Consider the following 14,328-nt stretch of genomic DNA (forward strand, 5'->3'; position numbering starts at 1 on the left):
GCTGTACAAATTGTAGATGCTTATTTTGCTACAGTTACAAAAGCTGTAGTGTGGCTGGATTATTTGGGGTATTTAATATTCATGATGGTTATCATTAATACAGATGGTTTCTCACTTGTAATGCTGCTGGCTTTACAGATGGGACTATTGTGATGCATTTATAACTTTTTTTTTTTAAAAATACAGTTCTAGGTGTAAGCATACATGGCTCCCGGTTCCTCAAATGAGAAGAAGACTGATAATGAACAGGCTTCAAAGTAAGATTCAGAAATCAATTATTTTATCCAAGTTTACACTTAACCTTCCTCCCCAAACTCATTGCACATTCATTTAGTTTAAGATAAGATTTTATGATACAAATACTGATTGTAACATCAAGTGTCCAATAGGAGCTGTTTTGACAAATGGATTCTTTATTGCTTTACCACACCTTCACAGAGGACATTGCTGGCTAATCATTTTTCTATATCTCAACAGTGAATTTTTCCAAGCCTGGGTGATGTGTCCTATTTATTTATTTATTTATTTAAATCCAGTGAACTTGAAATGTTGGCTTTGGTTGCTGCATATGGCTAGACCTACCTGCTTCAAGAATTCAAACAAATATTTCAATGTGTTTCTCTAATCCTTGCTTTAAGCTTATTTTACTAGACCCATACATGGGGGTTTAGTCTTCAGATACTTTACTTTACTTAAACCGTCAGAAGTTGTAGGTGCTTTAGAACAGCTTGAGGGAAATAAATTTTCTGCTCCTGCCAAAGATTTTTATCGAGCAAACTTTGCCTGTACTGTAAATCCATGGCATTGGTCCTATGTACACATAGCAATATGCTTGTTTTTATTGCCCATTTTACCCCAGGGTCCAAGTCTACAATTAGATGTGCAGATAAGCTGTGCAAGTCGGTAACAGCCCCTCACCGTGGTGAGACGGTGGGTCGGAGAGTCTTACTGGTGGGGTATGAGATGAGAAAGGTGGAATACAGCTACTGCTGAGGAAGGAAGGTGTATTTTGGCCAGGCATGAGGACAGTGGTGTTAGCACATACCACGTGAATTTCCCTGTACTTTTAACAGAGGCCTCGCCTTTTCCCAATTTATTTCCTGGAGAGACGGTTTTATTGCTGGTGTTCTCATAAAGAAGGAAATACCTTTTTTGCTCGCCTGAGAACAAATTGTAAAGTGATTTCAAATCATATCCTATTTGTATGTAAAAGTCATTCCAACGAACATCAGCACAGCCGGATATTGGGTCTGCATTAATGAATGACCCAGTAAACAGGGGGAGGGAGTCCCACAAAACCAAACAGGAATGATTCAGGGCAGGCAGCCTGGAAATTCTGGCTTTAGTTCTCCTGGAGTCAAACAGGTCTCTTGGAAGTAAGAACAAAGGCAGCCAAACTTTTGGTTCCACCTCAGGCAGGATTTTATGAAGAGAGGCAAATGGGGCCCATGGGAGATGGAAGGGAATTCCTACTGAAAAGGAGAATGGACGAGCTGCCTGGGTGGGCAGCTCCTTCAGTTGCTGAAGGTGGTTGTCTGTGGTGGGCAGGGTCAGATAGGGTGGATTGGGATGACACCTCTTTCCTTGGTTGTGCAGCTGTTATGGATAGTGATGTTGGAAAGAGAACGAACAGATGCAATTGCTGTACTCAGAATATTTGGGTTGTAACTATGTGCTTTCTGAGGAACAGTTCAGTGACCTCAGCATGGGCATCTTGTCACTGTAGGCTTCCTAAGGTACATACATCCTGCACAGGACCAGCAGATAAGATGTAGGACATACAGGAAAGCTCTGCCTTTCTGGAGAGGCATTAGAAGGCAGACGTGATAACCTCAATCATCCAAAATAGCACTAAATGCTTCTGTTTAGGCTTCAGAGTTGTTTCTTCAAAGTCTTAACAATTTATTGCATAAACTCCAGGCTAACTCTCTTGTTCTTCTCCTCTGACAAAGCAGTTTGAATTTGTTAAGCCGTGCTGTGCCTGCAGTGAGCCTCCATTAAGCTATTAAGTCATCTTCTTGTGTCTGGAAGCTATTTGCTGTTTGATTTCATCTCTCAGAAATTACTTGAAGTACTGGCCAGTGTTCTACTTAAGCTTGCGATTATTGACTAGTCTTTCCTACTTGTTTCAATTGAACTTAAAACATCAAGCACAGAAGGCAGATGTTTTATGAATTGTTCAGCTGGTTTAGTTAGTCCATTATCAAATTTTCCATGAAGGTGATCCCACATGCCAGGTAGTTCAGGTTTCCATCCCTGCCCTGTTGCTTCCTGGCTCTTCAGATTAATTTTTGTTTTCCTTTTAAATTGTATAATTTCCTTTTCTTTTCCCTTTATCTTGCATTTTTTTCTCTTTCATGGTTTTCTCTTCCTTCAGATTTTCATTTTTCTCTTTTCTCTCCTATTTCAGATCCTCTGTACCCTTGTTATCAGTCTCATGCTGCAGGGTTTTTAACTCCTGCCTGTATGACACAGTGAGCCAAATTGCCAGAAATCCACTTTGTGCCTGTCTGTAAAGCCCAAATAATCCCATTCTTCTCAGGTGGCTCACGGCAGGGAGTTTCAGCCAAAACAGATGTCGAGTTTGTTTTTCATCTTTTCTATAGTTTGTCTTTATAGTAAGGTGGTCTATTGAATATTCTTCGGTCCTGCTCGCACTGTTCTGCACACCAAAAAGATCTGCCCTGGTTCACAGCTTTAATATTGTTTAAGATAAGGGTTGCACTGTTGAAAATACATCCTAAAATCTGGGCTTTTCTTCAGCACTTTCATCCTGTGCAGTGAATAGAATGTTAAGTGCCATACATGATTTATTATGAGACAAAAGGTTGTTACGAAATTTAGGATTTCCTTAATGCAATGCACGAGGAAGCAAAATAAGGTAGTGCAGGAATACATAAGTGTGGCATTTCCCAATGCTGAATGCCTGACTGAAAAATTGGCATCTGTTTAGTGTAGGAGTTTGTGTATACTCTAGATGTTTCACAATGCTGCTGTCTCCACAGAGAGAATTTTATCCAGCTCTGCAACCCTCACCTGGAAAAAATGAAAGAAGACATCCTGTACCATTTTGCTCTTGGGACTGGTACCCATGATTTTCCAGCATTGTTTGGGGATGTAAAGGTAAGATACTTTGCTTTGTTCAGCAAGCCTGAGCTTTTCTGCAGAAGGTGGAAGTGTAGCTGTCTTTAAATAAGCTAAGCTGTCTTCAATAAGACTAAATTTAGATTAGATATTCGGAAGACATTTTTTAATGTGAGGGTGACAAGACACTGGAACAGGTTGTTCAGGATGGTTATGGGTGTCACAACCCTGGCAGTGTTCAAAACCAGGTTGGATAAAGCCTTGAGCAACCTGGTCTAGTGGGAGGTGTCCCTGCCCATGGCAGGGGAGAGTGGGACTACATGACCTTTAAGGTCCATTCCAACCTCTTAATATTATGTGATTTTATGAAATGTGTCTGCATACCACTGACTGAGGAGAGAATGCAAAGAGGACAAGATTTTGTGGGTTCTTGTCACTTCCAATATCCAATAAAGTTGGGGATAATTGTTTCTGACTGTCTCTTCATCCAGTAGAAAAGCAAATCCTGTAGGCTCTTTTCAGGTAGAACTCCTGTTTGTTTGGTCTTCATGCCAACATCTGTTTTTACTTGTTTAAATGGGATGAAGGCATTTGAGTGCTATAGACGGTGGGTTTTTTTCCATAATTTTTCTTCATGGCCTTTTATAATAATTATGAGAAGAACTGTATCTGGAAATAGCTTTGTGTTAACTGAAGGTGTTTGCGTACTCATGTCATTCTTCACACGTTCTTTGATATACTGAATCATGCAATTGATTTGTTTTGTTGAATATTGTCTGTCCCAGTTTGTGTGTGTTGGAGGAAGTCCTTCACGGATGAAAGCTTTTACTGCCTACATAGCTGAGGAGCTGGGGCTTGGGAGCTCTAATTGTGACTACCCCAACATCTGTGCAGGCACTGACCGTTATGCAATGTACAAAGTGGGACCTGTTCTGTCTGTCAGTGTAAGTACCTCACATAATCTGGTATGGGACACAGTTCAGTGGTGCTGTTCAAAGTAAAGAAAATGTGAATGTATGTTTCTTCTAAACACTTTATAAACCAAGTCAGGCTGTTAAGTTTGTGTCAGCCATGCTCCAAATATTGCAGTCAGGTAACTAAGAACTCCTTTTTGGCCCTTTCTTGTAAGAGGAAAAATCTCCAAGACCTTCATTCGCTTTTGCGTACCTTTTCCTCAGCATAGCACTGAGGTGTTTCAGGAATGACCTTATAGATTTTTTTGAGCAGACTTACTGTTGCCTCAACCCCGAATATTGGGGAGAAAAGGTCACTTGATGCATGTGAGGTATTGGAAAAAATGGCTGTATCACACCCAAAGCTAAGTATCTGCAATGGTACGGTCAAATGTGCTAGTATAGCTTAAGAGTAGCATTCCATGGGACTGGTGCTGCCAACTCATGTACGCTTTTTAAAGCTTCATGCCTTTAATTTGTAGATACAATTACATACTTCAATTGCAATTGCAAAACTGCAATATTATTTTGCATGCTTTCTTTTGAGCTGTAATTATAATAATATTGTGCAAGTTAAGGTGGACTTGTATTTGCTGCATGTTGAGACTAAACCACAACGTCTGTGTTTTGAAAACATTTAGCTTAACTATTCACTGGCACTTCAGGCTGGTGTAAAATCAGAGTGGGGTATTTCATCCACAGTCTACCAAAGCCAGTCAGAGTCTGTCTGTTTACCTGCAGTAGCCTTTCAGTGGGCCCAGAGGTTGGGGGTTTTGTACAAGTGAGTTAGGTGCATTTGGAAAAAAAATACAAGTAAGGAGATAATGTCCAGCTCCTTTTTCCATATACATATTGCATTATCTATGTGAATGTGGAGTATGAATTTCTGCTTTCTTTTCAGCATGGCATGGGCATTCCTTCTATTTCAATCATGTTGCATGAGCTGATCAAGCTGTTGTATCATGCCAAGTGTTCCAACATAACCATCATTCGTATCGGCACCTCTGGAGGAATAGGTATTTCTCTCTTGATTTCTTTCTTTCTGCAAACCAACGTATCTTTGTAGGAAAGTAAAACATCTCTCTGTATGTAAGCGATTGATGGTCAGAACAATTTTCCACAGGAGATGAATCATTTTTCTTCTGTAATTTTGAAAGTAAAGGCAACATCTGCCTTTAGATAGAGAAAATGCACTTAAGAGTTATCTGACAGTGTGACCAGGAAGGACATTTCTGTCCTTTATGAAAAGTATGAGATAAGAAAGAACACATAGTGACAAAGGAGAAATTTTGTTCTTTCAGAAATTATTTATGATAATAAGCGGAAGCAGCTAGACATGCAAAAAAAAAAATTATCTTCATGAATTTAGGGGCAAAATCACCACCTTTAAAAGAGGCAGGATTGGATCGAGGTGTAAGTTTCACTTGTGTGGAAATGAAGCATTTACTGCATTGTGAAGCTTTATCTATTTCTTTTTACTGCAGGTCTGGAGCCAGGCTCAGTCGTTATAACTAAGCAGTCTGTAGATGCCACCTTCAAACCTCAGCTGGAACAGGTTGTTCTGGGAAAGACAGTAATTCGCAGTACTAACCTAGATGAACAGCTGGCTAAGGAACTGATGCAGTGCAGTAAAGAAATCGGTCAGTTCAATACAGTCATTGGAAACACCATGTGCACTTTGGATTTCTATGAAGGTGAGTATGGTCACACACTTAACAGAAGAGTATTGGTAAAGCAGCAGTAGATAAATATTGAATAATATTTTAACATTAGGCTTCCAGTTTACTGAACAAAACACATTCCCTACTTTGGGTTGTCTCGCCAACCATAATTAACCTATTTTTCATCTACATGAAGTGAAGCATTGTACTTATTAATTTGCTGTATTAAACTTTCTTGCGGAGCTTTATTTCCACCCAGCTTTAATAGATCTTCTGAAGTACATATAGTCTACGATACACTTCTTATGCACTTGTCAGGTACATTTGTTACAAAATTTCTGTGATTTACTGAGGCATCCCAGGGGGTTAGAAGAGTGGAAATAATTTGTGACTGGTTTGGGGTTGGTTTTCTTTGCACTAGTTAAGTACCTAAAGCAAATATTTTCTCAAAGAAGTGTTGAAACTTGTTTCCCGTGTGCATTTCAAGCAAAGCAGCATCAGACAATGGAAGGCAGTGTTTTGCAGAGTTGTGTCAGTGCTGCTACATAGGAGACACAAACCTTCAAGGCTTACTTTGGGTAAACATACAGACATTCAGGTGCTTTTCTGATCTCCCAAGTCTATTCAGAAACATCTTTCAAATCCTGCGAGAACACAGTGTAGATGGCACCTGATCCCACTTTCTCTGGCTGTTGCTGAGTAGGTGACAAAGGGTGCAATGCAGGTGGTCTTCATCATAGTGCTCCAGCTTGGGCAGAAGCACACACTGTCAGTTTGTGTATCTCCCCAAGAACCAACCACAGGTGCAAGCAACACCTTATAAAAGCTGTCAGGAATGTTTTCAACTCATACGGTAAAAGTTGAGAACAGACCCAAGGGCCTTAATTTAGGGGTACATCTCCCAAAATCAAGAAGGTGCTGAGTAAAACACAGTATAATTTAACTTTACTGTACATAACCTGTGGCTGTTTTACCTGTAGGTGTTATTCTTGAATAATTTGAATAAACATTTTCTCAAAAAATTATAGTGCTATTAGCTAGTTAGTCTAAGAGGCTCTTCATCTCTTACCTGAGAGAGTGAGTCTGTAAGTAATAAAGTGTTAATCTTTTTAAGGTAGCAACAGGAAAGCATTTTCGAGCCTGGCAGTTTTTTTAGAAACTGATTAAACGTATTAAGAATGCAGCACTTCATAGAGTTCAAAGTTTGTTGCTGAATTTTAATATTTGCTATTTATGGAAATGTATACTGGAAATGTATACATATTTGATATATGGAAATATACTACTTACATCTTCGCATTTATGAATTTGAGAATTTCAGCTGGAGAAGACCAGTTAAATTTCCATGATTCATGTTATAAAAAAACACAAGTAATATGTAGAAGCTCCAGCAATATCTAAGAATCACTTTTTCCTATTTGTGTTGTGCACAAAAAGAAAGAGTAATAGTAAAAACGGAACACTATAAAGAGGAAAACTGTAATAACTGGGTGTTTTATAAACTGAATTTGCTCTGTGACTTCATCACTGAAATTTTCCACAAAATTACTTTAAAGGACAGGGCAGGTTGGATGGTGCGATCTGTTTATATGATGAAGAAGAAAAACTGCAATATTTGAAGAAAGCTTATGATTCGGGTGTCAGAAATATTGAGATGGAGTCTTCTGTATTTGCTGCAATGTGTAGTCTCAGCGGTGTCAAAGGTAAACTAACTTAGTCACTTCCAAGCTGTGGGAAGTTTTCTGCGTTGCAGGGGGTTTATGGTAAAAAACTGGGACTGAAGTGTTGATATACCTTCTGCATATAAAAAAACCCCCCAGTTCTGCTTATAATTTTGTTGCTGTGATTGTTTGATTTGTGTCAGATGTACTCACAACTAATCAAACTTCCTCACATAGTTCTTACACAGATCACTTCTGTCATGTGCTATTCCAGCCCATGGCAACCGTGTGAATCATGAGTACCTAATTATCCTGTAGCATTCATTTGTTTTCTTCACTTAGGTTTTGAAGTTTATAGAAAGCAAGTGGTTAGTTTAAGCAATCATATGATTCCCATCTATATATAATATTATACTCTCTATACTTTCATATCAAATTGAAAATATAAGTATTTAGTGTAGACTTAAGGCTCTGATTCTTAAACAGTTGAAGATTTTTAGTAGCATGATAAATAAGCCATTTCAAATCATAAAACAAGTTTTCAATTTTTTTACACAAGCTAACTAATTTTCAGTAAAGATGAGGAAAAAAGCAAGCAATTACAAACAATGTAATGCTGTGCCTTTCTTCTTACGGTATTAACTGTTGTCTCCTACTTTCCTTAGCAAGGAATTTGCCAATTTAAAACACTGTTTGTCAAATTTCCTTAAACTCAAGGAAGGTGAAAATGAAGAAATATAAGTACAAACGCCAACAGTTATATCAAACATCCTCAGTTCTTACTGATTTGGATGTGATTAAAAACCCAACCAATGCTATTCGTGAGCCTAGAGAACCTGGTCCTTTTTGCTGTCTCTGCTTTGTAGGTCTGTAATGTGTATTTACTGTTTGTGCTCTGCAAATTGCCACTGACAGAAACCCCAGACAGAGCAGAGTGATAGGGTGGAGTGATAGAGCTCAGTTTGAGTGAAAGGAGGGATTTGGCCTTTGGGGCTCTGATTACCAAAAGGCAGATGAGCCTGAGATGATCCAGGTGGTCCTCTTGTGCTTGCAGTGCTCTCTGTTGATGAATGTGGAGGTGGCTCATCTGCTGCTTCCTGAGGGATGGCAGCTACAGCATGGGCACTTGGGCTGGGGGTAGGGTAGACAGTGGAGGGCCTAGAACAGTGTGTCTGGTCACTTCCTACCAGTGGGGTCCTGGGTACTTGTGAAATACACTTCTTATCCAGAAAAACACAAGAATCATGATACAACAATAAGTATTTGCAGCTGCTTTATTAAGGTAGCAACCAGTTCTCTTAAACTGTTTGTAACTTACATCATCCACAGCATGCTGCTCCCCTAGCATCTTCTGGTAATGCACACCCTTTTTTGGGGGGTTGTTTTCTCTCATATTTCTGTTCTTCTAGCTGTTTGTTCAAATGTTTATACTTTTGGACTGTACAAGTGCCAGAATGTCATACCTAACTAATGCTGTCTTTTAATTTCTAGCTGCTGTAGTGTGTGTCACTCTTCTGAATCGGCTCGAAGGCGATCAGATCAGCAGCTCACATGATGTCCTTGTGGAGTATCAGCAGAGGCCGCAGAAGTTAGTGGGATATTTCATTAAGAAAAGACTTGGGAAAGTATGAAATATCTGTCTTTATTTTGGAGAAGGAGAAGGCCTTTGTACAGATGAAGTTATGGTCATGACTTCTGTACATTACAGGTCTTTTGCCTCAGAATAACTTACAGCATTCCGTACGTCTGTGGAAGTTAATCATTTATGTCACTGTTCTGTGGGAACTGAATGTCCTAAATGGACTTCAGTTAAGTTTTGCTTAGTTATGTGTGGCTGGATATAAACCTCACTCTTCTGTGAATTGGAAAGTGGATCTTTTGTGAAGGACAAGCCTGCTATGATATATGAAAAAGCTTTATTTATCACTGCTGTAAAAGAAAAAATAGGATGGAAATCAAACTTTATTGCCAAAACTTGCAAAACACAGAATTAACTTAAAAATGCTGATCCATTTCTCTTTGTTATAAAAAAATTATATAAGTTATCATTGTCTTTGTTGCTTCACTTGTAAAGAAAACTGATAGTGAATGCAGTTTATTTTTTTTCAAACTTTGACAAATAAACAGTACTATTTTCATATATTAAAATTTCATGAAATTGCAAAGTGTGAGACTGAATTTTCTAAACATGAAGGACTTGACACTGAGCTGTTGAATATCTGTACTTCATAGATATGGATTCAAGAATATTTTAACTAAACAATTGACTCAATACCCACATAACATTTATGCATTAAGTAACTCTGCATTCAGGAACTTGCAGTCTTTTGCTGAAGCAAGGCTCCTGCTTATGAAGAGAAGCCAAAGACATTGAGGAGATGCACAGCATGTTCACAGGGCTGTATTATGGTAGCTCCTTTTTTCCCCCTTTTACTTTGTTTTTTTGTGTTTTTAAATTGGTCTTCATGTCCGTGTTTTCAGGATATAACTCACTGCTGAGGTTTTCTTTCTGAGGATTGTAGTCTGCAAAATTGTTAACAAGCACAAGAGTTAGAACTATGAGGGAGTGATGTTGGTAGTAGGCGCATTCACCAAGTGACAGAGACTGGAAGCAACGCAATGAAAACATTAAGAAAGGAATGGTGACTCGTGAAGAGGAAACTGCCAATGATGATCAGTCTCCTTAAATTTGATGAATTTTCAGCTAGAGAACAGATTAGTAACTTTTTAAGAGTTACTAATTTAGTCTTCTTTTCATTTTAAAACCACATTTTCCCATTTATGTTCAGGATATACAGTGAATGTAAGTTTTTAGATAAACCTTTTTTTGTCTAAGCTTAAGGGAAGTATACAGATGGGAATGGTTCCACATTTTGTTTGAACTGTTTCTCCCTTGTTTAAAAAAAAAATAAATTGTAATCAAACCCCCTCTGTTTAGCTATGCCTAGTGGTTGCCTGGGCATTGCACAAAGCCTGTGATGTCCTTTGGGAAACATGCAACAAAGCACATCTTTGCAACATCCTGCTCTCCGAAGAGCAACAAGGAAATATAAAAAGGTGATCACTTCAGAAGCACAGCATGCTGCACTCTAGGCTGAAGAGAAGCTTATACCAAATTGACCAGTGTGGGTTTGGAGGTAACAATTTGCTATTGTGTAAGAAATACTTAGTACAAAGTACCTAGAGAGAACGAAAAAATGCTTTACCAAGAAAACAAACACTTAATGTGGCTCTGTGAAGCTTTGGGGAAGCATATTACTGCAGTTGTCCTGGAGGTATAAATCTGAAATGGTATGATTTGTCTTTCTAAGTGAAGGATGGCAAGAACCTGGAAAGCGGTTAAAAAAAAAGTTCTCGAATCATGTAACATTGTGTGCTGTCAATTGAAACTACAGAGCTTATGTATTTACAGTCATATGAAGTAGGCACTTCTATTTTGGTAACTAACATGAAAACTCTTATGTGCTACTTGCCAAAACATAAGTGGCCCTGTGGCCTGGTTGAGCTGGAGCTACGGGTCAGGCTTCATGAGGCGATGCAACAATTGTATGAAATCTATACCCAAGACCCTGTCAGAGTCCCAGAGAATTGTCAGTATGTCCTTCCTGCTTCCCACTGTTCCTTAGGTCACTGTACATTTCTTTCTACTAAAATATTTTTCTTCTGTGCTTCCACTGGATGGAGTCAAGGAGTGTATGACAGTTTAAAGTTAGAATTCAAAGGAGACCAAGTATCCTCCTGTTTCTGCTGGTCGTCGTCCTGTGATACTGTACTCCTAATGCAAGAGGAGGCTCTACAGACACATCTGACATACAATAAAATACTTTTCTTAGCTTCAGAGGAAACTTGTCAGAATGTTACCCTGATAAGAACAATTGTATTTTCCCTTGTGACTGCAACTGGACAAAGAGATAAAGAAGATGAGTCAGCTGTGTGCATCCGGCCGTGAAGTTACCTTCCTGTAGGTTTTACAGAGACATCCATAAAGAGTTACAAAATATTTGCAGGATTTTATATGCAAGTCGACTATCTAATATTAGCCATTCGCATTCATTCTGTAGAACATGAACCAGGATTTGGAATGGTGATATTTTTAAATGCATATGTGATATTACATATATGTTTGATATTACACTGTGCAGTGCCTCTTGGTAGGTTTACAAATCCTGCAAACCCCAGAAACCTCCATTTCTAACCAAAGGCCTGCTGTGGTTCTCTGTGCCACCCTGTACCTAGAAGTACGTTACAGAATCAATTTAATCCAGAGCAAAGAAGGAAGGGAGAAAATATAAATAGGGTGGAAGCACAAAGGGTGAAAACAGTGGTTTCTACCAGTGGTTTGTTCTGTGATTCATGGTGTTCTTCTGGCCCATTCCTACCATTTTGTTAAAGAAATGGTTGAGACCATAATGAAGACAGGCTAAAATGCAGTAGTTTCACACTTGCAAGAGGCTGAGAACATGCATTAACTCAGTGACTTGAAAGAGTGGGGTTTTGTTTTTGTCATCTTGATATATTCCAGAGAAGGATTTTCTTTAATGGAAGGTATGGGAAATCCTGAAAAGGAACATTTTGGAATGCTCTATGGTCAGAAGTGCCTAGACTACAAATGTTTTTATCTTTTAAAAACCAAGTGAAATTATTCAGTAATTTCAGTATTTTTTGAAAATATACATGTGCAATACACAATATTGTATCTTAAACATTCTTCCTAAGCCCTTACAAAGGATTTTCAGTGCACTGTGTAACAGAACTGGATTTTTGTCTCAAGTCTGGATCTCAGTATATATTCCTAAATAAAATGTTTCTGTGGTTGAATCAGGGATGTGTTTCATTTCCATTGACAAGACAGGTGAATTACCCCAAAGTGTGAATGTTTTCAGATCTGCCGATCAGCAGTCAGTTATGTTCTGAATGCAGCACGCAGTAGTGCAAGCAGCAAACAGGGCTTTTAGGACTGGATCTGCATGCAATAGCTGAGGACAAACAAGCACAGCAGTGTGATTTGATGACATTATTATGGTTTACTACAAGATGTTGAGGCTTGTTTTACCTAAAAGTTCCTCAGTCTCTGAGTGACTAAAATGCATGTTTTGCCTTTCTAAAATAATTACCATTTAATATTCTACTCCAGAGTATGGATTAAACTACAGTTCAAAAAGTCTTCTGTCTGAAGAGAAAGGAGGTCACTGAACAGATCAACATTAAATCTGAAACTCCAATAATAGAAGAAAGAGTAATGCTGACAGGGACAGTGCTTTTGCTCAGGCTACAAACAAAACGAAGCAGCAGCAAAAGACAGACAGAGCCGGTTTTACACGACATAGAAACCTGATTCCAGATGCTTCTTGTTGGTGCTGAGCTTGTAACTGTGAGAAAAATTTCAATTTACTATTGGTCTGTCATTTTACAAGAGTAAAATTCCTAGAGCTGCCCAGAAGCTCAGACAAACCACAGGCCTCCTTGGGAGATTGGGTCTGTTTTATTGGTTTAATGTGTAGCTCCATTTTAACCAGTCCTATTATTTGACCTTGGCCACAACTAACATTTTTCATCATGCCCTACCTTTGCACACAGGAAGCGTCTCCCAGGAAAGGTGCTATTAATTGATGTCATCCTGCAGGCACTTTGTCTGCAACACAGATCTGAGCCATGTAAATATTTACAAGTAGTACTCCAATTAATATTAAAAGGAAAGCCTTGTGAGAGAAATAGTGCGTGGTGATAGGAAAATAGGCCATATGCCAGATTCTCAGCCATATTCTCACATGATTTGACTGCATTCCTGTCTACCAAACAGTATTTTTGGCTCTTGGGCTTTAACCTATTTAACATATAAATTTCTGTTTCTTTGAACGTCCTTGCCAACCTACTCTAATTACATTGTGTTAAAACTGTAGGCTAGACGTGGCATGTTGATGGTATGATATTATAAGGCAGTCAAGTTTTAAAAACAGAGCTGGATGCTAGCAGGAGGTTCTCTGCATTTTCTGCCCCAGTGGTTTTGGATATCTTGTGTCTTATAAGAGTAAAGTTTTAAGTTAAATCTGTAGCAATGCCTGCTGAATCTAAGCAGAAGCAGAAAAGGGCAGGTCGCTCTGTCTCATCCTTACTCAAAGATGCAATTCTGAGCCTGTATTTTTTTTCCATTCCAGAAGGAGTGAGTGGAGCACATGATGAAATTTACTACTTTCTGATTTGCCCTGCAATAATCAAGATGTTGCTGTTGACTACAGCCATTCTGTCAAGGAGCCCTGAAAGCATACAGTTAATATAGCTATTAGCTCTTTCTTAAAGTGAAATAATTCTATAGTTAATAGAGCCATTTAAGGCTGGTACTTACACTGGATACTGGTTGATGCTGTCCTGATGAAACCTAAGGCATTCAAAAGAACTTCCAGGATGGCAGCAATATAGTTGACGTGTCTTTCCAAAAGCATTCAGCACTGATTTGCTTTTGCTGCCTGCATGCTTCCCTTGTAATATTACCATCTCTTTTGTGCCAAGGGTTTGGTTTAGGGGGGTGTGGGGGTGATGACTTGATTTAATAAATCTCGTATTTCTATGACATTGAAAATAATACAATCAAGCTCATACAACCTCTGTCCTCTAAAATTACTTTTAGAAGTAATTTCCCAGAATGTGACTGCAGGGATTATTCTTGGTGGAATGTTCATGGGGTATCTTTTACTTTTCTAAATTTCATTCTAGAAAAAACAAGTCTGCAACTGGAGGACACGATACTAGGCAAGAATGAATTTCTACAGGAAAGGGCAATGAAGTAGGAGGGCAAATGAATTCAACAGAACTTGGTAGTGCAAGGTGTTTTATATAGTAATATGTCTTATAAAAATATAATGCCTATAAGAAGTGTCTTATATAGTAAAATGAGGAGTCAGGTTCATTAGTACCACACATTACTGGACATTAATTGCATGAAAAACAGTTGTTTCTTGTATCCATGAAAAG

The 14,328-nt window shown here is 38.6% G+C and overlaps 1 protein-coding gene across 1 annotated transcript; it reads left to right on the plus strand.

The window, feature by feature from the left end:
* Positions 1 to 204: 204 nt before the first annotated feature.
* UPP1 (uridine phosphorylase 1) lies at positions 205 to 9,276 on the plus strand. The gene is made up of 7 exons (XM_009079040.1): positions 205 to 257; positions 3,006 to 3,123; positions 3,870 to 4,028; positions 4,939 to 5,053; positions 5,522 to 5,731; positions 7,255 to 7,401; positions 8,851 to 9,276. The coding sequence occupies exons 1-7, from the start codon at positions 205 to 207 to the stop codon at positions 8,988 to 8,990; spliced, it is 942 nt and encodes a 313-aa protein (XP_009077288.1). The 3' UTR covers positions 8,991 to 9,276.
* The last annotated feature ends 5,052 nt before the right edge of the window (positions 9,277 to 14,328 follow it).

This window comes from Acanthisitta chloris, unplaced genomic scaffold (assembly GCF_000695815.1).
Source record: "Acanthisitta chloris isolate BGI_N310 unplaced genomic scaffold, ASM69581v1 scaffold31037, whole genome shotgun sequence".
NCBI lineage: Eukaryota > Metazoa > Chordata > Aves > Passeriformes > Acanthisittidae > Acanthisitta > Acanthisitta chloris.